Source organism: Musa acuminata, chromosome BXJ1-6, assembly GCF_036884655.1.
Source record: "Musa acuminata AAA Group cultivar baxijiao chromosome BXJ1-6, Cavendish_Baxijiao_AAA, whole genome shotgun sequence".
Taxonomy (NCBI): domain Eukaryota; kingdom Viridiplantae; phylum Streptophyta; class Magnoliopsida; order Zingiberales; family Musaceae; genus Musa; species Musa acuminata.
In genome coordinates, this window is record NC_088332.1 from 4,272,270 (window position 1) to 4,295,455 (window position 23,186).

Here is a 23,186-nt window from a genome sequence, read left to right on the forward strand (position 1 = left end):
ATAGCATGATAGTGAGAGGAGCGGTAGAGATGAAAGCTAGTATATACATGATGATATATTTCTCTCGTATCATTAAACATATAGTATTCTTTTATCATGAGGAAGTAAACAATATACACGATGATAATATCGCCCTCATAAAACACTACTCTCTTTCTTTCCAGGGACTCAACCTTATCATCTTCGACAATTGTGGAGGGTGCCATGATGGAGCGAAGGCGATCACTCACGAGCGTAATCTCATCTTTTAAAAAAAAACAAAAGAGTGCTTCATGCAGGTGAAGGCTGCCACCATTGAGTTTTTTAATTATTAATTATTATTATTATTATTATTATTATTATTATTATTATCATTATTATGTTTTCGACGTCCATTTTGGTTTAGGCTGCATGCAGGTTGCTTGGGCCGCTTCCGACGGGTTTATTGGGCCTTACAGCCCACTAAATGGTGAGAATGAGGTCGACAGCGGTCCTTTTTTTGAAGTAAACGTAATTATCGGATTGAATCGAGTAGAAAAAAAATAGGCATCCGAATCCGATTCCAAAAGAATGATGTTTATTGATTGCTGACCGATGTCATCACTTGTTATTGCCACTGCTTTTGTCTTCCGTTTCCGACGACAAAGGCTGCAAAAGCAAAGCGATTACTGTCACGAGGATTTTGATTTTGTTGTGTGCTTTCCTTCAATAACAAAGAGAACTTTTGATACATGTAAAATGTTCAAATCTAAGATTCATTAATATTTCATCGTATGTTATAAGGATTATTTTTTATAATTTTATATTGATTTTTATTCTCGTATCATGTCACTGTAAATTTTTATTGGAAAAAACAAAAATAAAAATATTTTTGCTAAATATTTATACTTATTTGTAAGGTAATATAACATAAGAAGAAGGGAATAAAACATTAGGACGACATTAAAGAGATTATAGATGTACCTTTAGTTCGAATGAAATGAATTATCCTTCGATCTCGATGCGACTTATATTAAAGTCTACAAATAGATTCACTACTTTCCTATCAACTTAATATCTTGGGAAATCGACAATCCAATTTCATTTTATTATTGATCTCATATCATTTATCTTTCGTGCAATTTTAACACTCATTGTGCAGTAAACAAACTAAGTTGCAAATATCAACTACTTTAGCATGTAAAGACTAATTATTTAAATAATTGAAATTAAACTCTTAATTTTTTTAAAGTTAATATTTAGTTGGAAGAATATAGTGATTGGTTTTTTTATTTTATTTTATAAAAAAAATCTATTACTTTAAAGCTTTAAAACAAAATATATCATACTTTTTGGAGTATAAAAATTTACCCAATTTCTTAGATCAATCATTGTAGGAGGATTTAGATGTCCAAGCAAAATACAATCAATTGATAATTTGATTATTATTTTTAACTAAACAAATGACAAAATTCATTAATTTCCAAGAAGATTTATTCTTCATATTCAAAATATTTTATAATAGTCTCACCATCGGATTCTACGACTAGATTAGAAATGCTCATTAAGCATCTGGTCCATCCAAATCATATTGTTTTTAGTTTGGATTTCTTTGTGTCTATATCATCTATCTTTTTTTGAGTTTTACTGATCCGATCCATCAAAACTATGAATTGAACTGTAGCATGATGAATGACTCGACTTGGACTTTATATCATGGAATCGATATCCACAGAAGGCCAATTGGGTTGATCTATAAAGCTAGGGCGAAACTATTATTCTTGATTTAGACAGACACTTTGGGTAAGTAGTTAATCAAATAAATCGGTCATATTACCTATGTATGTATCTTTTTACCAATTCCAAATTGTCACATTTCCAAATGAACCATCGAAGGCCTAAACACTTGCTAACGTGATTGCGCATTAATATAACAAATTACATGGATTGAAGTGCTTGACCTTCATAACTTTATGATAAAAATTCATAATTTAAAGATAAAAACGTATTAAATATACCATATATTTATATATATCTACGACATCTAGAAAGTTAGGTACATGCGCTTGTAATTAATCTCAATTATCCTAATTTTTTTTTATAAAACTATTATAAAGGTAAAAAAAATTATTAAATACTATTTTTTAATCTCTACATTCTTTACTTAAATTAATAAATTCTTACTATAATTGATATTTTAATTTACATGAATGGATGTTAGTGGGTAGCCCGAAGGATCTTATATTTGGAGGGACATATAACTTTACATATATATATATATATATATATATATATATATATATATATATATATATATATTAAAAATAAAAACAGTGGAATTGTCTTGATTACATCAAGAAAGCTTTCTGGATCGGGGTTGCATCCTCTTTTGCTTTGCACATCCTATGTCAAACTACACCAATAGAATTTATCCATCATCGCGTATTGATTTCATTCATCAATGTTCTTAGTCATCCTCATTATTTCTGCATAATATTTATCTACAATCTCAAAATATCTCATCGCGGATGTTGAACATGGATTATAGCACCATCCTAATCATGACCACATTCCCGATTTGGGTAAGAAAAATTCCTTCCATTTAGACATTTTCTACAAGACACAATATGATTAAGTGATACGAGTCATTCCTGTTCTTCCCCTAGCCACCGAGAACCTCATTTTTATATTGAACTTGTATAATCTTTTATAAAAGGTGATCCTTGTTCTTGAATCATTAATTATGCATATTGTAATCGTGTCTTAGTCATCATATCCATCAGCATTTCTCTCAGATCCATCCCTTAAGCATACACCTCAATTGGAGGTAAATTTGATATCTTGTGCTTGCGGTTTGCTTCATATTAAGATAGTCCTATTCTCAAAGGAAAAGACATCCTCCAATAAAGAGCCAAAAAGAGAAAAAATAGATAGAAGAAAAAAGAATTACAACGTGAGATAGTTGAAAAAAAGAACTGTGAAATAGAGGTTATTATCAGAGCACAATGCTATACTGTAACTAGAAGGGTTTCACAAGTTAATGAAGCACAGAAGAAATTATGAACTAGTTTTTCTTCCTGACGAAATATGTTAGGAATGGAGTATCATCTAGAGTGAGGATTCAGTGAGGAGGCAAATGATTGAAGAGAGAAATGATGTGCAGGAGCATGTGGGCTCCATAAGGAGAGCATCTCATGTCAGTGCAGAGGACCGAAATATGCCAATCTCGAATGCTGATGTTGAAGTCCAAGCTAACACCCATGTGAGCAATCATTGAGCCAGGGACTACGGATGTGGCAGATAGTTATTCAGCGAGAAAGATGATATAAACAACCAGATCATGATGAAGACACAGACTGATGGAATTATAAGTTGTTTACCTCGGGTTTGCAATCTGCTATGCATGGCTCAGATTCACTCGTTTGAACTAGGAGTACTCAGGCATCCTGCACTCTCCACGAGAAGCCTGCAAGCACCCACCAAGCAACATGATCTCATGAGACCCCCCCCAAAGAGAAGCAGATCCTTCTCAAGGATGCTTTGCTAAGAAGCGTGTGATGCAACAGTTAAGCTGACACAGAGCACCACAAATACTTGGTTGAGTACACGCCACCCTCGACGGAGGGATACACATGGATATTCGCATAAAGACAGAGAAAAGGAAGGATGTGATTCCTGAGCAGCACATATCTTGGAGTGATTCACATGCTGAACTGGTATCTGCCAGAGGCCAGCTCGATCAAGTTCACATGGAGTTGTCTAAGAAGGATGAATTATCATATAAATACTTCAAGTTATCATGGATTTAAAGTGAAAAAAAAAAGTTTTCTGGCATCAACTTGGAACTGAAGCATATATAAATGCAAAACTGATGTGGCAGACTAATACATGCAGAGCTTGTGAAAAAGGACTCGTGTCAGTTTTCACTAAAAGAACAAGTGTATCACTTTGTTGAACTAATACATGCATTATTATCACAATAAGTTGTTCCAAAGGTCAAACAAGATGCAAAGCCATGGTCAGAATCTTGTGTGGTGAGGGGAACACAAGATTATGAGAGCTAATTCCAGTGTGTGGCAATGGGTATGTTTTAACACTTATCTACTTTGATTTACTTTGCAGTGCACAGGCAAAATGTAATCTCTACTATTAGTAAGATTTTGCTACACAACAAAATTCGATTTGAGGAGGTCACAGGCAGGAGTACTCGGACAAATCTGCCCTATTGTAATCTCTACCAAGGACCATTTCCAACGAAAGAAAGCTGTCAACCAAATAACCATCAACAGTGACAGGAAAACAAATGACACTATAGAGAACTGATTTCCAGGCCCTCCCTCCTGTCACATCTTCAACCATCGTTGTCTCACGTCCTACCTTAGAAAATGCAGGAAATTGTGGTTCATTTCTTTTAATCTATGCCCTTCTTCTTGCCTCAAAGCATACAAACACCTCTAACACAGCCATCAGTGCCCAAGATAACCACCACACACCACACCAACACAGAAGCCATTTGCTACCACCACTACTTCTAACACATCCACTGCAACATCATACTTCGCGTGATCAGGAGACCGGCATGGAAGTGGAGTCGGTTGAATGCGAGTGCTGCGGGCTACAAGAGGACTGCACAGATGACTATATAAGCAGCGTGAAAAAGGATTTTGATGGCAAGTGGCTGTGTGGACTTTGCTCTGAAGCTGTGAGAGATGAGTTGAGCAGGGGTAAAAGGAAGGGCCATGGGGTGGATGAGGCCATAAGGGCTCACATATCATTCTGCAGGAAGTACAAGTCAAATCCAGCAGTTCGGGTGGCTGATGGGATGAAACAGATGCTGAGGAGGAGGTCTGGGGAATTGTCGAAGAGTGCATTGATAGAGAAACATGGATGAATGTCAAGCACAGGTAGAAGATGAGTTGCTGGTATGATCTGGTTCTCTCGAGTAAAAATAGATCTCTTTTTGTTCCATTTCTTCTCTCCTTGTTTTTAAATGTCATGTTGCATTGAAGAGAATGACTGGCTTTGATATTATCAAACTTCTGTGGTTCTTTTCTCACTTGATTTCCATCCTTTATTGTCCCCAAAAATTTAACTAGTCATTTTTCTCTTGCTTTCTGATATATTAACATTGCAGATCTTTCACAGATCTGAGCTGATTAATTTAGTCAGCATAACTTTTGCGGTTGTTTATTTTGACATCTCTGCTACTATGTCAAATGAATACTCTGATAATCGATATTCACAACATTAAGAAAAATAAAATTCTCTAAGTATCTAAATGGCCCCCGCAAATATCTCACGTGGGGCCAGAATTAAGAAGATGGGCAAGATATCACTCAATAGATTGTTGCATTCATTGGCTACAACTTAGACACCACACTAGGAAGTCATGATTCTTTTGACTGCTTCTCTCTCAGTCCTAACTTTAATTACCACCATGCCAAGAAGCAGGAAATAAGAAGTCATCAAGTTATATAACCCTCAAATCTCTAAGAGGAACAGGCTAAAGATCTACACTCTTCAAAATGTTTGTATGGTACTTCAATATCCAATCTAGTTTGACATGAACCAACATTTTTGGTCCAGTTGTTGGTACTCCTTGGGCGAGTTTGGCTGCTTCCAACTAAAAATGACTATTAGTAAGCAAAAGCAAATGCTAAAGCAGTCGCCATAAATACGATTGTTTGAGTATCCGCATGCAAAACTATTCTTACCATTGCAATTAAGGTTGAGTAGATGATGGCAGAGGTGATGGAGATGGTTATGCGAATCAAGGTGAAGGAGCAGCAAATGAGGAGAAAACACATGATAGGATGGAGGGGGAAGCAGTTATGTAATCCAAAACAATTTGTAATCCAATATTTTTGTGCAACATGTAATATTTTAGACTACAAATCATCCACTTGTAGCATATAAACAATCAAATATTTGCAGATGGAAATGATGGATGTGTGTTTTATTGTAGATAGCAATCAGGACACAGTTTCAAGATTTGAAAACTTCTTACTGTAACAATTCAGTTTGATCTCACATTATATTGCCTTTTGAATTTAATGGTTATATAGTAGAAAAAGAATTTTGGTCTGAGGTGGTCATGGTAATAAGTTTAAAGATTGCCTCATATTGTCAAATTCTCATTTGTAACAAATTACTAATATGATGCTCATATTTACAAGGCAAAGAACATCTACTATATGACATTTCTTTATACAAGGCATCAATCCTTTTTGACACCAATTAATGAAAAAATGGTTTTGGAAGGACTTTCAGAAGCATTAAAGTCTTGATGAAGCTCAAACTCTTTTATTTTTTGGATTTGCATTTGATATGTTTCTTCTTTCTAGCAATTAATTTTCACCATGAAAAATTCTATGTAAATATTTTTCTTTTTCATTTAATGGATTTAACTTGTTACCTGCCAAAGTGTACTTTGTCAGGCCATATTAGTATCTTCTGGTACCATTTTTATCAGAAGAATTATTTCACAATTGCCAACAGCAACATATTATATATATATGTTCATGCCTGAATTATCATAGATAGTTTCCTAGATGAAATATGAATAAACCAATCCATTCTAAGCTTACACAAATATGAAAAAGATAAAATAAACAGGTGTAGAAATGGAACCTACATGTCTCGATTCCAAGCTTTTGTGCTAGTCATAACTACTAGTCTTTGAGTTATTTGAACTATGTATAATACTAGAAGACAACTATATGTAGAATACAAACACGTGGATGAGTAACCATGCATAATATGTTCTTTCCTTGGATGATGGCTTTTATCAATAAAGTGAAGCAACATTTCAGTGTTAAAAAAGATAATAGGGACAATCAATGGTTATAAAATGTTAATATTCACAAACATAATCTGGCATTTCCATCATTTGTAGTATATTTAATCACTTTATTCTACTGTGAATCCAATTCAGAAGACATTACCTAGTTATTTGACTCACTAGAAGAAAATTTTTCATTTGTAAGCTCTCAGACTATCACATTCCATTCAAGCCACTGTTGCTTATCTTCCTTTTGCAGCCTCTCACAAAATGTTTGTGAAGAGCCTTAGTCCACTAAGCACCTTCAACTTTTTCTCCTATGACCTTGGATTAAATCAAAAACCATCTTTTCTCTAACCTTGGTTTTAGGAAATTCTTGTGTTTTCATGAAACTTCAGATTAAGAGTTTAAAACTTCAGATCAACAGTTTGAGGAAGTGCCTGATCTAGATATGAGGCTACGAAAGAGAGTCAGCTGAGGTGCACAGATGCTAAATGACAATACAACAAAGCAAAAATTTGGGAAGAATAATACAGAATTTTTTCTTTTTTCCTAAAAAAGATTGAGAGAACATCGAAGCCAACACATAGCAACAAAATATTTAGTGGCTGTTCATATAGCATATGATATATAACAACCGTAATTCTTTTAGTTTATCGCTTCTAAACAATATATGTAGGGCTAATATTATATTAGTGGCTAGGTTTTGAAAAGTCAAAGTTCTTTTACTATGGGGATACTTTCCTCCATCCATTTGGTGTTATTCAAGTATCAAGAAGAATAGGATATGAGATGCAACCCACTCGAAACTTTTTTAGACAGGTCCTTTAATTGCTGCATTGTAGATGAAGAATTTGACTGTACCTAAGGAAAACTTGTGAGTCATCATGCTTCTGCTTGATTGCAATATGTTAAGATTTTCTTACCAAAATTTGTTAGGCCAATAGCAATTAGTATTGGATTTAGTTGTAAGAACGTGTCGCTGTGTTACTCATACAGCTCTGTCAGTTTCGTATTGGCTTTCCTAAGGCGAATATGTTGTTCCTAAGTCTATAGAGTGAAGCTAATTTGTCGGGGGCTTGTCACAGCATGAAACATGGACTTCGCTTTGCTCGGCTTTGTCAAAGTTTGGGCCCCATTATATGAATTGTGAGATTATCTTCTAAAATTCGACTATTAGTCTTCTACGCATCGAAGGATGCTATTTCAGATGGGTAATCTCCGATCCACGATCTGTCATTCAGAGCGTTACATGTTTTATCAATCTACTATTGTTAATTAAACTCTTTCGTCGTGCTAAATATGTAGTCAATAAATTGGATCTAAAATGCACTAAGAGCATGCACTTGAAAAGAAGCAGACCAATCTGTAAACCAATATTTGAGATAGAGAAGGGCAACATACATACCCTCGCAAATGGTCATCAAAACACCGGTAAACAGATCCAAAGCAGCAGAAAAAAGCCCGCGATCGGATGACTCACCGAAGACGGGTGTGGATGGGGATGGCGGCGACGTTGCCGATGAGCGATTCAGTGCCGGTGAAGACAACGTAGGCTACGATCGCCATTCGCTCTTCCCTCCCGATCGTCTTGAAGAGATCACAATCTACGGACGAGAGAGCGCTTCGCGAGAGGAGGGACAGCGAAGAAACGAGAGTGCGATTCGTCCTATGGAATGGGTTTATATAGACTGCCGAGTCAAGGGTGCTGTTCTGGAAGTTTCCGATGGATTCTGGCCGTCGGATGGACTGCAAACACGGGTCTCTGATGCGTTTGGTGAACAACTTCGAACAACTTCTGCAGTCGTGGAATCAGGATGATATGGGCCCACAGGCGACAAAATCATATGACTGCTTTGCAGATATTATTTATAATGAAATTTCTTCAAATTAAGCATGTTAATAATGAATCCATCGGGCCCGTATATATAATTTCTAAGAAATTATTCCTCGATATTTAAAGTTCGTACACACGTTCTTGCAAAACTCAGCATTAATAATCAAATATCTAATTGATAATGAGAACCCGTAACAACTTTAAGTTACTTTTGATCAATATTTGTCCTCATCACTTATACATTTATATTATATTATAATCGGGAGGAGCAAAACCGTTATTTTGAAACTTTATATGGGTAGAATGGTAAAAGTAATTAATATATTATTTAATTTGAGGCTTGACTGTGTACTAGGAAGTAGGGATTGAGGACTTTAGTTTCAACGGTCCGGATATCATCTTGACCCAATGCTAAACCTATAAATCTCCCAATTCCAATTTCAAGATCGGTGAATCCCCAGGCAAGGCATCGACTCCGTTCGGCCGCCACCACTTGGAAGAGCGAGGCCGAGAGAGGAGTCTACCTCCGGAGTTGATCTTTCGACACCTCCTCACCTGTAGAAGCAGCCACGACGATGACAAGGCGGGAGTTGCACAAGCAGGTACCCACGCTTTCTTGATTTCTTTGTTTGATTTCTTGCTCCGGAGGTGATCGACTGTGTCTGTCGCGATGATGTTAGGGTTTCTGCTCCTTGTCGTCCTGGATATTTGGATCTACGGTTTCCTATCCTTTAAGATGTTGGAACTGTTCGCCCTCGTGTTCGATATCGTGCGATTTGAAATCTGTTGTTGTTTCGATAGATATTGGTTAGTGCATAAGAATCGAGGGGTCTGTATTGTTTCCGATGTGTGTCTGTAGGAGGACTCCTGTCAATATTGGCGATGTGTGGCTTACTGCTGTTAATATTGTTGACGCGTGGCTTTAATCAAGTTTAAGGAGGAGTAATGGATTACTCTTATCTCTGGATGCAAAATCCAAGCAGTCGAAGGGTCGTGGCCACGGCAAGATTCATAGAAAGAGAAGGAAAAGTTTACCCTGCAAGGAAGAATGTCCAGCATGGCTTTAGAGCATTCCAGCGGCATAGCTGGTGGACGCAGAGGTTGAGACTGGGGGTGGATGGCTCTGCTCTAGTATCGGTTGTAGTGGAAGGAGGAAAAGGATGTAGGGAAAGAAGGATAGGAGGATACCACTGAGATCGTATGACTAGTAGCATATGGGGCTAGCAAGATTGTTGAGAACGAAACAAGCAAGAGGACTTAGGGCTTACAAGATCTGATAGGTAGGATCATGTCAGAACATGTGGGCTTTGGAAGGGTGTAATGAGCCATACAAGAACGAACAGAGAGTTCAGTGTCCAACTCAGTTCAATAAACTATCTATGTTTGGTTTAAGCTCAAGGAGGGCTCGAATGCATGGATTTATCTCAGCTTGGTCAAATCAAACAGTTGGAGTTGGACTGTCGATAGCCATGAAAGGTGTTGGCATGGGTGAATCTGGAGATGAGGTAGGTGGCGGCTGTAAGTCTACGAATAACAAGAAGAGGAAAGGAGGATGAAGAGGAGGGATGTTGCTGTGAGGCATGGAGAAGAGAGAAAGAATGACAACATAGTTGAAATGCAACTTTTAGGTTCCAAAATGTGTCTCTTTTGATCTATAACACTATTTCTTGACCAACAGCAATAATAATTCTGTAATGTCTCAACTATTTGGGGTCAACAATTATTAACTTTTTCTTCAGTAAATAAATGGCTGAGATGAAAAACCTAACTTGTATAATGTACCACTAATGATATCTATACGCAGAATAAAGCTGGGTCTTTTATGATAGAGGTGGATTAGAAGCTCCTAACAAGTGGACATGAGTGATTTAGGCCCTATTTACTTTTAACTTGATAAGTTACAAAAGAGTAATAAATTGTTCAGGCTTGACTTGCTTCACAAATGAACCAAGCTTCAATTTGAATGCTGGGCCAACCTTGAGTTGTTCATAGAAATTGATCTTTCCTTGTAGCCCTAGAGTCAATTGTTTGTAGCGAGGTTGACAAAGACATAAAAGTCCGTTCAGGCATTAATTCTTATCAACTAAGAGAAGATTAGAAGCAATACTAAAATTTGGAAAAAAGATATTCACAAATGAACATATTTATAAGCAAGAGAATTATCATTGGTCATTATGAAAGAAAATAACTGAAAAATAAAGGCATTAACAAATGCCAAGAATTTAAGAGATTTCTTTTCCAGATGGTCTTTTTCTTCTTTTCCTTCTCTTCAAATGCTTACAGGCTTTTCTTCTCACATAAGAGAAGATTAGAAGCAATACTAAAATTTGGAAAAAAGATATTCACAAATGAACATATTTATAAGCAAGAGAATTATCATTGGTCATTATGAAAGAAAATAACTGAAAAATAAAGGCATTAACAAATGCCAAGAATTTAAGAGATTTCTTTTCCAGATGGTCTTTTTCTTCTTTTCCTTCTCTTCAAATGCTTACAGGCTTTTCTTCTCACATATGTCCCTCTACCCCCAAAGGCACAACTTATATGTGCCCAAATTTTTTGGCCGAGGTGATACCCCTTTTGTATGTCTTATTTGAGGTGCTTGGTCCTCAGGAGAGTTGAGTCGCAAATTTTCAGTCTTGGTATGCCTCACATGTGCATACTTCTGGCACACCTATAACAAACTATCCTAGGCTTAGACAAGTGAGTTGCATTGACCATCTCTTTCTTTTTGTAAAAAACAGTATATCTCAAAGCTGGGATCAGCTTGGCATTCCATCTTTGATACTCTCTGAATATATTACCTTTTTGTTAACAGAAGTTGTTCTAATAGGTTTCATAAAATTATGATGGAAAAGGGATTAAAAGATTGTATTTTTCAATAAGGGAAGACATAATATCAGAATAATGGAGGATTATGAAAATTTTGCAAACTATAATCGAACTTTTCTTGCTGTTGAGGTCAGTACTTGTATGCATACTAGAAGTGTGGTTTGTCATTGTTTTTCCATTTTGTTACCTTTGAGTACAAATTACTGTGGTATAGAGAGAGCTGAATGAATGTGAGATACTTGAAATATTTATTGCTTAATATGTGATCCTTCAAGTTTCTAACTATAGTATAATAACATTGCTAAAGGACGTACCCAGTACACGAGGCTCCCGCTAATGCGGGTTCTGGGGAGAGTCAATGTATGCAGCCTTACTTTTAAATATTTAAAGAGATTGTTTTCATGACTCGAACTTTGGTCTCCTAGGTTGCAAAGGAGACCGACATAGTTTTCTAACACAAATAACATTGCTGAATATAGGTTTCTGACACCGACATGCTATTATATTTTTTACTATATATGCTTAGGTATTGAAATACTGTTTTTAACTAGGACACTTCCTTGTTTCATTGATGCATTAAAAAGTGGCAGTTCATGATTAATTTTGCTGCATGTGGTCAAGAAGTTTGTTATTTAGACATCTGACATGAATTTGTTCATTTGTTCTTATACGTTTGGTCTATAGAACTTTTTCAATTACATGAGTTCCAAAAGCTACATAGATTGAAAATTTATCTTGCAAGTGTGGCATTTGATGTTCATACTTTTGCACTGATGATGCATAAACTGTGTTTTTGGCAGATTGAAAATGTTCATTTTCAGTTTTAGAATGTTGTTTGATATCTAAAAAGAAAACTGATTTTGTGCTACATGCACATGACAACATGCCTCTTGGTCTCAAAAGTCAAGTCAATGGTAAACGTCACAACTTTGGAGAAGCAAATATGTCGATTTCATTGCTGCCCAACCATGAAGGCAAAGCATTGGACAGACTATCTGATAGAAAGTTGAGCAACTGTTCTTACTTTAAACGAGCAAGAATTGATCAACCAGAAAGTTCTACAAGAAATGTTCGTGTTGATGATGGTATCACCGTCTTCCAAAAGAACGCTGAGTTATTAAGATCCACATCTGCTGGTAAGTGGTAAACTGTTAATATCTAAGTTGTATAATGCATTTTGTAGAATGAAATGGTGAGCCTCTTTGTATTTGATTGCAAATCATGTTATCACTTGTGTGATTGTCTTATTGCTTGAGATTTGAATTCTCTTACTTTCCAAAGGAAATTTGAACTTCGTTTGGGTTGTCTGAGTAAGTGTTGGTTATCTCTGCGTGCTTCCATGGAGATTTTTTTTGCCTAAGATTGACTCTCCAAATAGCCAGGCATGATTCTGTTCCTGTCCAAATTCAGTTATACCTGGCTCGGTTTGCTTGGTTCTCTTATTTTCTTTAGCTTATTTGTTTATTTTTTTGAACCTACCTACAAAACATATTGATTTTGGTAAAAGAAACACTACTAAGGAAATAACATTTTCAGTTTTGAGTTCAAAATATATGATCATTTCAAATTGTACAGATATTTCTTGTCATGAATTAAATTCTCGGTCTTGTTCCAATATCAGTAGGTGACTGGTCTGGTACAATATCAATATGGGACAGCATATTATCACTCGATATGGTTCAGTATAGTTTGCTATCAGCCCATCACCCATTATAGAGAGAAAGATAGAGATAGAGATAGAGAGATAAAGAGAGAGGACAGGAATTGTTGTATGAAGAGGTTCATCTTAATAAACATCAAAATGATTGTTCTTCAGTTACTACTTTGCTTGATGCATCTTTCTTGTTCAGAATTTTCCTGTTAATGAAGGAAAAGTAATTTGTTTTTCAATCTGTCCACTTTATGGTGAACAATAATTTAGTTCTTCATCCATATTATAGTTGTGAAGACTCATGGACACGTGTGGATATTTGGGAATAGTTAACACAAAGGTGATAACAACACCTACCACTTGTATGTTACCACACTGTTATCAGTCAGGAACCAACATTACTGCAAAACACTATAAAACCATCTGAAAATAGTTCGTCTTACAAGAATACCATTATCATGATATGCCTGGTCTTAGATTCCTAAAGTCCATTAGGTAACTTTTGTTATTTAAATACTTGATATGATTTGCTACATGCCTACAATATTTGCATATGTTTGTTCTTAAACTTAATCTGATTATTCAGACAAAGCACGGATGATCAAGCCAAAGCGTGGTTTGGATGGCAAGAGAAATGATAGGAAGAACTTCAGATCAGGAATAAAAACTAGATACGATTCTTTTACATCAAAGTCTGGATTTGCTAGCTCTGATTCCAATTGTGGAGGAAACAACCTCCTAGGTATGCAATCAACTAACCTTTTTTTTTAATATATACTTTTGTACTTGTTTATATCCTAGGTCTATCTTGTTTCCAAATTATTTTGTTCAGAATTGTGTCCTCTGGTTATCGTGGTAAGATTACTCAATATTTTTATTTTTTTATCCACTGAATGTCAGATGACCCTGATTTGTTAAGCATGAAAAAATGATTCACTTTTGCTACTTGATTCCATTAATATATGCAAGTACATATGTGATATGTACTGCAGATAGCAGTGTCTGCCATACCGAATCGTACCACCCATACCGGGCGGTACGTACCGGTCCGACAGGCCAGCGGTACGTGGACCGCCCGGTACCAGTCCGCACTGTAGTAGTGCACTGCAGCAGTGCTACAGTGCTCGGTACACTGTACTGTATCGGTACCGAGCCCATATTGAAATACCGGTACGGTACGGTATTGCGAACCTTGGCAGATAGTACATAACACTTACTAAAAAGGGAAATGATGTGTGTTATGTGCATGTCTTTGTTTGCAGCCATTCTCAGGTTTTCTTCCTTTGAAACATAGCTGGTTACCAGGGGTCTGAAGTAAATGATATAAGCATCAAAAGGAACTGAATTACTATCTTTTGTCACACATACAAGTAAAACGACACCGAAAGCTAAAAATTAATTTGATTTTGAATCCCTTCATTGAAATGTCTTTGGAGCTACATATTTTGTCTTTGAAGATGATCTTATGCAATGAAGTGAAACTTACTATTGCACCTTGTCTTATCCATTTAGGATTATATGGCCTGAGGTCAGATCTCTGTGATATTACAAAGCATATGGATGAGCCGGTCTTACATGAACTTCTTGATGGTAGTTATAAATACTGTAATATCAATGCAGAAAAAGGAAAGAAACCCCCAGTTGTCAATGAAAATTTATTTACGTCAGTGAGAAAGGCTTTCTCTATTCTGTCACATAATTGTGCAACAGACAGCAATGATATCAGAAAATCAGCTCCATGCCTCATGAAACCTAGTTCCTCATCAAGCATGTCAGACTGTTACCACAATGGTAAAGATGTTGATGAATCAGCATCCACAGCTAAGGTCAGTTTAGATGTTCTTGTTGTTTTTTGTCTCTAATATGAATACTTACAATTGGTTTAATTTTTTTTGCCCTATTCAGTATCCTAACTTGGATGGTGCTGATCTATATCAGCCAAAAAAAGTTCTAGAGAGTTTGGTTCTTCCTCCAGTCCAGGATCTCGGTACCCTTCTTTCAGATTTAAGCATGACTTCAAGCCTTTTGAAAACCACTCTACCAAAGAAAACTTGTCAAAGTGCTAGCTTGCCTCCTTTTTTATGGTCTAATTATCATAATGGAGCTTGCAAACCCATTACTGATACTGCTAAACAAGTTTCAGCTAGGAACACATCTCAAGGTAGTTGGCTTAGAATCGCCAGCAATTATGTTCTTGCTAGAGACAACCAACATTGCTTCTCAGATCTGGAATTGCTAACATTTGATAGCAATAAAGATGCTTTACAAAAGAGTGGTGTCCATCAAGATGATCATTTGGATTCATCTATAAAGCTTCCATTCGATGGACCATCATATATGGTGTCTCCTATGTCAACTCTTGAAAGCAATACTCCAGATGACAGGGGGTTGGAAAAAGAATCTTGCTTGTCTGTTTCTAAAAGGCTTAATTTGATGGGGGAGCACACAAACTCATCATATGTTTACCTAGAAGGTGACAATGAAGACAGTTTCTTACCTAGAACTTCTGGATCTGAAGCTAGTTTGAAGTTCCAAAGAAAGGATTCACACTCACTGGATCAAGTAAGATCTACATCTCAGTTCAGCAACACTGATGTTGCCCAGAAAGATCAGCATACAATAAACAAACATTGCTGCTCTGCTGTTTGCTCTTGCCTTCCTTGTAAAGATGATGATGGAAACAATGACCGGAATTTATGGGGTCTATCTACTTTGGAGATATCTAAACATGGTAATGTGCTAGAAACAACTCTGATTTTGATTGCATTCCTTCAAATTTTATTTCATATCACGTCATTATGCCCTTGTCTTGTAAGATTCTTGGCAAATCTTTGACTGGTAAGTTAATTTCTGTTAATTATCACATGTTGACTGGCAAAGTACAAAAGGAAATCTTTGCAAAGATATTTCTCTTCCATAAAAAAGCAACCAGCAGAGGTACTTTCAGTACTTTATAGACATGGCTTACATTTATAAATTCTTACCTAGTCTTTGGGAAAGAGTGACAAATAGATTATCTTAACTGAATATTTGATTTTTTTTATTCTTCTTTTCCTCCAACCACACCAGAAACTAGAATATTTTATTGGGAAACAGTTGTTTTCCAGTGTATGAAAGATCATTCTCCAAATAGATTTAGTAAATGGAAGTAGTTGGTAAACCTGCAAGCACTCTTTTGAAAGGTGCAGTTAAAGCATGCCTAGTTGCTTGGTGCACTGAACCCCCTAAACAGATCCTCACCTTGCCTGAGGCTCATGGTCCTCAAATCAAGTGTGCTTGAGGCATGTCCCTCATATGCTTTAGCATTGAATTGGGGGCAATCGAGGCGTGCCGTTTAGGTTAGAGGCATATGTGACTGAGTTTGTAGTCCTAGCCAATGCATCATTTTAATCCCACGTCCTCCTGGGATCCACAATATCCTATTCTCTAGGAACAAATGTGGAAATACAAAACCTGTCTTTCTTGTGCTAGTAAATTAACAATTAAGAAGGAAGAAGAAATATTATTTTATTCTTTGAAGTTTAGATTATGATCATGGTTATAAATTATAATAATGATAATCTTGCTCCATTTATATTAGTAAATTAACAATTAAGAAGGAAGAAGAAATAATATTTTATTATTTTAACTTCAGATTATGATCATGGTTATAAATAATAATAATAATAATCTTGCTCCATTTAATATTAGTTCTAGTTATCTTCTCTATATCCTCAAGAGTTTTTATTGAAAAAATTATCTTTTCAAGATGATAAATTACAAATGCCAGTTAATTGCAATTTTATATTGATATATAACTGCATATTCTGGCACTATTGTACATATCAAGCTTTGTCATATTGAATATTTTATATTTGAAATTTTATTTTGTCATAATTGTGCCTTCTCATATATATATATATATATATTTATTTATATATATTCAACTATAGTGTTGTATCCATAGCCCATGTCTGTATCCTAAATTCATAGATGTTATTGACTTAAGCAATTAGCAGCAGAAGTGTGGTACTGAGGGTATATAAATTTTTTTATAGTCCTAACATCCTTGGATAATCTTTTGTCTCCATTCCCTTATAATGTGGCAAACACTACCTATAAACTTTTTCACAATCGATAATCACTGAGAAGAATTATATTTTGGGTGCTATTTCACTATACTGGTTTTCTCCCTTGATTTTATTTGTTGGTAGCCAATTCTTTCTAGAGAACTTTATTGTTAAAAAGTCTTCACCATCATTTGCCTAGTAATGCTTTAAACTCTTTTAGGTTTGGAATTCCTAATTTACCTTCTAATTTGATCTTACAAACTTTGTCTAAACAACAACCTCCTTGATGTCCTCTTTTTCTTTCAAATAACATATTCAATTTTATAACTAGCATACAAAAAGAAAGTATGGGTGTAATGTTTACAAGGAAGCTGTAACCACTACATTGACTGAACAAAAACTTTCTTAAAAGAATTGCAACTGATTTTGATCTTGTCAATATGTCTAATTTCATATTTCTTGATAATTAGACTGAATTAGTTTATAGTGCCTCAAGGAAGTCCGAGATTTTTGGGAGGAAAATCTGTTAGGGATCAGTCTAGATTTTTTAGCTAAACAGTACATGAATGGCTTCTTAAGAAAATTAGTAGAGACTCCTTGGATCTATTTGAAGTAGTTCAGGTTAGTTTCACCTGATGATTTATTCATGTGCTGAACAATTTAGTGGTCAAGCAGCAACTCAGGAGCTTAAATTTGGTGTAATGTACGGGTGACAAGCAGGTGGAGGATCAATGAGAAGTACGAAAATCCCTACAATGGATCTGAAAGCTTTGTGGATTTGGAGCAATAACTTGTCCCAATCTTATAAGCGTAATAGGGTCATCTTTTTAAAAATTGTGATCTTTCAAATCTTTGAATGATCCATGAGTGTTAAACATATACAGGGTACATCACAATTAAGAGAAGTGCTAATGCCTATAAGACAAAAACTAAAGGAGGTACTGTGACACCTAAGCAGAAAATTGATGACAAAGCTTAAGGTGCCAAGATATGCTCATAAATCATGTGATACACCTGTCATACACTGATTAGATGAGATGGAGTGACAAGTTTAATGAATGGAGAAAAGGAAGAACTGCAAAGAGATCAGATCGGTGCAGGTCTCAAGCTGCTATTGTCTAATGATATGCATTATTTTAGCCTCTGGAAGTCTAGTAAGTAAATCAGTTACAAGAACCAAAGAAAGGAATATGGTGGTTTCCTTACCCTATATAGTGGGCTAAGAGTTTTTAGCCTTAAGATTGTTTTTAGTCAGTAATGGGGCCCCATAAAGAAATTAAACACTACTCTGTTTCTCTTTTCTTTTAGCAATGACGTATTTAAACTTTGATTAATCTGTAAATACTTGTTTCTTTTGTGTGATGACGCAACACCAAATTTTTTGCAGTTTAATTGAGCAAGTCTGACCTTCTACCCTTTCGACCTTCCCAATATATTTAAGTTTTTTTCTATCTTTTATCCTCATCTATTTCTTGTATATGCTGCTTTCGTTAGTTTTTCCAAAGCTCTTCGCTATAGTTTGATGTAAGAATTCATAGTTGTTAGTACTTGTTACTTGCCAATATTTTATGTTTGGTAAACAAACACACAATTCAAGTCTTGTTTTTAATAGCTTGATTTTATTGAAACATATCAATTTGATGCTTAATATTTCTGTCATAAAATTTGAGCAAATATATAAAGATATTATTTGCTTCAATTTCAATAGAATCCCTTCCTAACCCTAGAAGTTGATCAACCTTAGTTTCTGGACTATCGGGAATATGAAAAATTTTCATGTTTGAAGATTGAAAGTGGTGAAATTATTAACTGAAACATAAAATTTTGCATACCTCTAGTGCCAGTCATGACTCTGGTATTTTTACTACTGCAGTCTTGCTTTGTACATTCATCAACTACAAGGTTTAAGTGATTATTTGTTATTAGATATGCTGATGGGGTCTACAGACTACACAGTATCGTATGCGGTGTCAATATGTAGTGTGCCTTCATATCCCTGCCTATGTGGTCTAGAGTTTTGTGATGCAGATGCATATACCTGATATGTTCCTGCCGTAATGGTAATTTAGAAGTTGAACCAACCAGCTCATTCTAGTGACCTGTTTTTTCTATGGATCATCTATAATCATGTATATTTTGTACGTAGAAAGTGAAACTTATCCTATCAGTTACAGACTAGTCACTTGCAGCTTTGGTAATTATGCATACATGATTTACAATTCTGATAGCCCTCAGATTATCAATAGTTATTCTTTGATTCTTTGATGTTGGAAGATATATGTTGTTTGGTAGCATGATCCATGATAATTTGACTTGACAGAAGTGTTCTGCGGAAACATGAGATGAGAAGTTAATTTTGAGATTTGGATGAGAATGCAACCTAATGAGGAATCACTTAAGAGTGATCTATATGTTCTAACTTGGGTTTTTAAATATATTCTTTAATAAAGCCTTCATACTGCATGTACACTCGAGGATAATCTAACCGCATGTATACCACCAAACTCTTATGTTTGTACAAGTAGATATGAAACTATAGGTGTAAGGACATTTCTGATGCTGCAAGTTACCAGTTCATGCACTGACCAAAACATGGTGTTTAATATTGCTTGCCTAAAATTTGCACACTCAACTATATATCGTCAAGTTTTGATTTTGTGCTTTTACTGTATAGGTAATATGTAATTTGAACACGGAACATGATTGGATCCTTCTTTTCTTTCTTGGAACTATTCAACATAAACTTCTTTTGCTAAATAGCTAAGTGGAACATGGCTCACCATGATTGTTCAAAACAAGGTTCTAAATCTTGGTCTGGAACGATACTGGTCTGTAACATCTGTTGAAATATCCCCCGTGCCAATTGGCAGGGGTCCAACTAGATGAGGATTCATAGGTGGGAGAGGATAAAGAGGAGGAAGAGGAGAGGAGAAGGCAAGGGAGGAGAAAAGGAAGAGGTGAAAGAGGAGGTGGTAATGCGTATGAGAAGGTGACGGGAAGGAGAAGGCGACAGTGACATGATGGGGAGCAAAAGTGGTGGTGATGCAGCAATAAGAGGCAACAGCAACATTTAAAGGTGAGGAGACCATGACAACATGATGGAGAGGAGGAGGTGGCAGTGACTTGGGCGACAAGTTAGCTGATGAAGAGAGGGATGCATGAGAGAGAGAACAATGTGGAGGAAAAATGGGAAAGAAAATGAAAGTAAAGGAGATGGTTGTTCCACAGATGTACGGAGTTGTAGGTTTACTGCCTGGTGCATCTATGTACATTGGTTAAATTTTGACCAGACTGTTTGGTAATGTTAAATGTACTGGTCGTAGCTCCTATTTCAACTTAGACTAGGTGAAATTGCTCAGTCCGTGTGCTCATGGTTTGGACCAGTAAAATGCCAGCTGTATTAACTAGTACGATTGGTCTTTTGAACTTTGGTTCAGAATATGATAAATAATTCCCAACTAGGACAACTTAATATGATTAAGGTTCCAAATATGAACCTTGGTTCGGACTAATAAATTTTGACCAAACCGTTCGGCATTTACTGGTGGTAACTTCTATTTTGATCTGGACAAAGTGAAATTCCCCAGTCCATGTACTGTTCATGGCTTAAACTAGTAAAACCCGACCCGTATTAATTGGTACAGGTGGTTTTTTAAACCTTGGTTGAGAATATGATCAATGATCTCCAAATAGCACAACTTATCATGAGTAGTGCAACCCTCACTCTTTAAATTGGCTACTACTAACGATATGCTAATTATTATTTTATTCTATGTTAAATGTGCCACGGCTTATGCTATCTAATTGCTGTTTTGTCTGTCGTGTTCTTTAGTCTCCTCTGGAAAGTACAATGGTTTTTCTCATAGTTGCAATTTATTGTGCGACCAAGTGTAGAACAAGGTATATGCTTTCTTATAGATATTCCTATCATGTATCTTGGTTAAATATCTTCTGACGTTATGAACTTAGATAATGTAACTAGCATTACCTTTTTCCTGGTAAAGAAAGCAAATCAATAAACATATACGTGTCTGTAAAACAGATTATTCGCCATGTGAACTGCTTGCTGCTGAGATACTACTTGAGATGACGAGCTACTGCAGTGCTCTGAAGACACAAAATGTAGATGGTGGAAAGATACAATGGACAAAGACTCCTTTCCAGAAGACAATGAAAACCCAAAAGTTGATATCCTCGATGGAAAAATCAGGGAGTTTGCTCTTCAGAACCAGGCACCATGATACAGTCAGGGCTACTGGCCTGCCACAACGGGAACATAAGCCAAGTGGGAAGAAAAATGATTTGAGCTACATCAAGACCGCTGGTAGAGCACCCACAAAATGTGCAACTAGGTCAGAAGGTGGTGCATCCCCCTGCAAGCTGGAAAAGGATCTACAGATTGATGCAAGGTCATTGAATAATATTACAGTCAGATCAACTAGTTTGGTTCCATCACTTGCACGAGTAAAAAATGGTTACGAAAATCAGCCGAAGCTCGGGAAAACAACACCCCCAACATCAACAGTTGGGGCTTGCATTAAGGATTGGGGTCGAGGAAGGAGCAAGCAAGTGTAACTTTGAAGTGATGTAGTAAGAGCACAAGTGTGTTCTTCCATAGATCCTAACACAACAAAGGGCTAAGATGCTTGGCATAAGACTCTGGTGCCGCGAACCTGGTGTGGAGGGGGGTGGGGGGTGCAAAGGTAAGGTGGAAAACTGTTGGTCCGAGGGTTACTTCCATTTCAAGTGGAGTTGGTTGATTGGAAGGTTTTTGTACTTTGACAATGGGTTGTAGGTGTGTATTATGTTTCGCAAGCCATTCTCGTCGCAAGAAAATCCCTGTCGATACCCAGCAAATCAAAAGTAAAAAACCCTTCTTGCTTCAGTCAGTTGGGTAGCATCAAGGTGTCCTCATCAACTGAAGCCTGTTATGACTGCCAAGTCTCTGTATAGTTGGTTGAAACAATCTCAGCAAAAGTGGTAAGAATAGATGCATGATTTGTCTACTAATTTTTAGGTCAGAAGACTGGGTTTAGCGTACACAAAACATGGCAGCAGGTGGAACCATTTTCCTGCACAAATGTCTTGCACATATCTGGAAGAAAGATTACATGAGAAGGGGTTTAATTGGGTCATTGTGTTCAAAAGATCTTGCTTATGTGGACTGCGAATTTGAATGTATGCATTCCAGTTATCTTGATTCTAATCAAATTCCAACTCTCATTTTGATTGAGTTGTGTATGTTAAATTAGGCTTACTGTTTTACCTCGTCAATCATTTTGATTGAGTTGTGTATGTTAAGTACCGAACTCTAATGTACCAACAGTTTTAGTTTAAGCTCGATTAGCGAGTCCTCCTATCATCTCCTGTTACTTGTTGCACTTGATACCTACTCTCCATTCCTGCAGCCTCCTCACTAAATCTAAAGACAAGTTGTTGTCTGTCACCATCTGCATCCCCCCCTGCCTACTCATGTGCCAAGTGGCCATCTAAAGAGCTGAAGACTATTTTGATTTCATTTCACCAATGTGGACGAGGCAACCACCGAGTTCATTCTATTCAAGTATCTCTTCTAGCCTAGTTTTCTACCTCTACATTTCTCAAATCATATTCTTATATAAATCAATGAGATAGATGTATCATAATTCATTTTCCTTGAGATGCAGTACATCAGAAAAAGAAAAAGAAGATGCATGATTCAAGTTATGTAAGGTTAATAAATGCACACATTCCACGCTTAAAAAGTATAGGTTCTTGAAAGAGATAACTGACTCATACCAAGTGTTTTGAGTTCAATTAATATCTAATTCCATATATCTTAACTCTAATCACTCTGATTTAGACTCATCATTGTGTCATTGCATACTGTATTCTCTGCAACGACTAATGGAACTGTTGACCTTCTTATGCCCACCACCTACGAGTGCGGGTTTTATATACTATTTCTAAATTTTAATAACCTCCATTCTCATTAATTTTCAGAAAGAAAACTCAAGTTAATCACTATTACTTATAATCAATATTAGTAATTGTCTAACACAGGTTTTTAGATTTTATAAAGATGTATAAGGGCGAATA

General features: G+C 36.1%; 1 protein-coding gene and 1 long non-coding RNA gene across 3 annotated transcripts; one reads left to right on the forward strand and one right to left on the reverse strand.

Moving 5' to 3' along the window:
- Window positions 1–2,862: 2,862 nt before the first annotated feature.
- On the reverse strand, window positions 2,863–8,380 carry LOC103986840 (uncharacterized). The gene is made up of 3 exons (XR_671819.3): window positions 8,223–8,380; window positions 3,339–3,717; window positions 2,863–3,243 (listed from the first exon to the last, which is right to left on the reverse strand). It is a non-coding gene; the product is annotated as an uncharacterized LOC103986840 (long non-coding RNA).
- A 637-nt stretch (window positions 8,381–9,017) lies between these two features.
- On the forward strand, window positions 9,018–22,341 carry LOC135675713 (uncharacterized). Of its 2 annotated transcripts, none has more exons than XM_065186151.1 (6): window positions 9,018–9,178; window positions 12,209–12,544; window positions 13,646–13,801; window positions 14,572–14,885; window positions 14,965–15,790; window positions 21,151–22,341. In XM_065186151.1, the coding sequence occupies exons 2-6, from the start codon at window positions 12,292–12,294 to the stop codon at window positions 21,681–21,683; spliced, it is 2,082 nt and encodes a 693-aa protein (XP_065042223.1). In that variant the 5' UTR covers window positions 9,018–9,178; window positions 12,209–12,291; the 3' UTR covers window positions 21,684–22,341. The 2 variants fall into 2 exon arrangements, with proteins under 2 accessions (XP_065042223.1, XP_065042224.1); XM_065186152.1 differs by having other exon boundaries at window positions 12,312–12,544.
- Window positions 22,342–23,186: the final 845 nt, after the last annotated feature.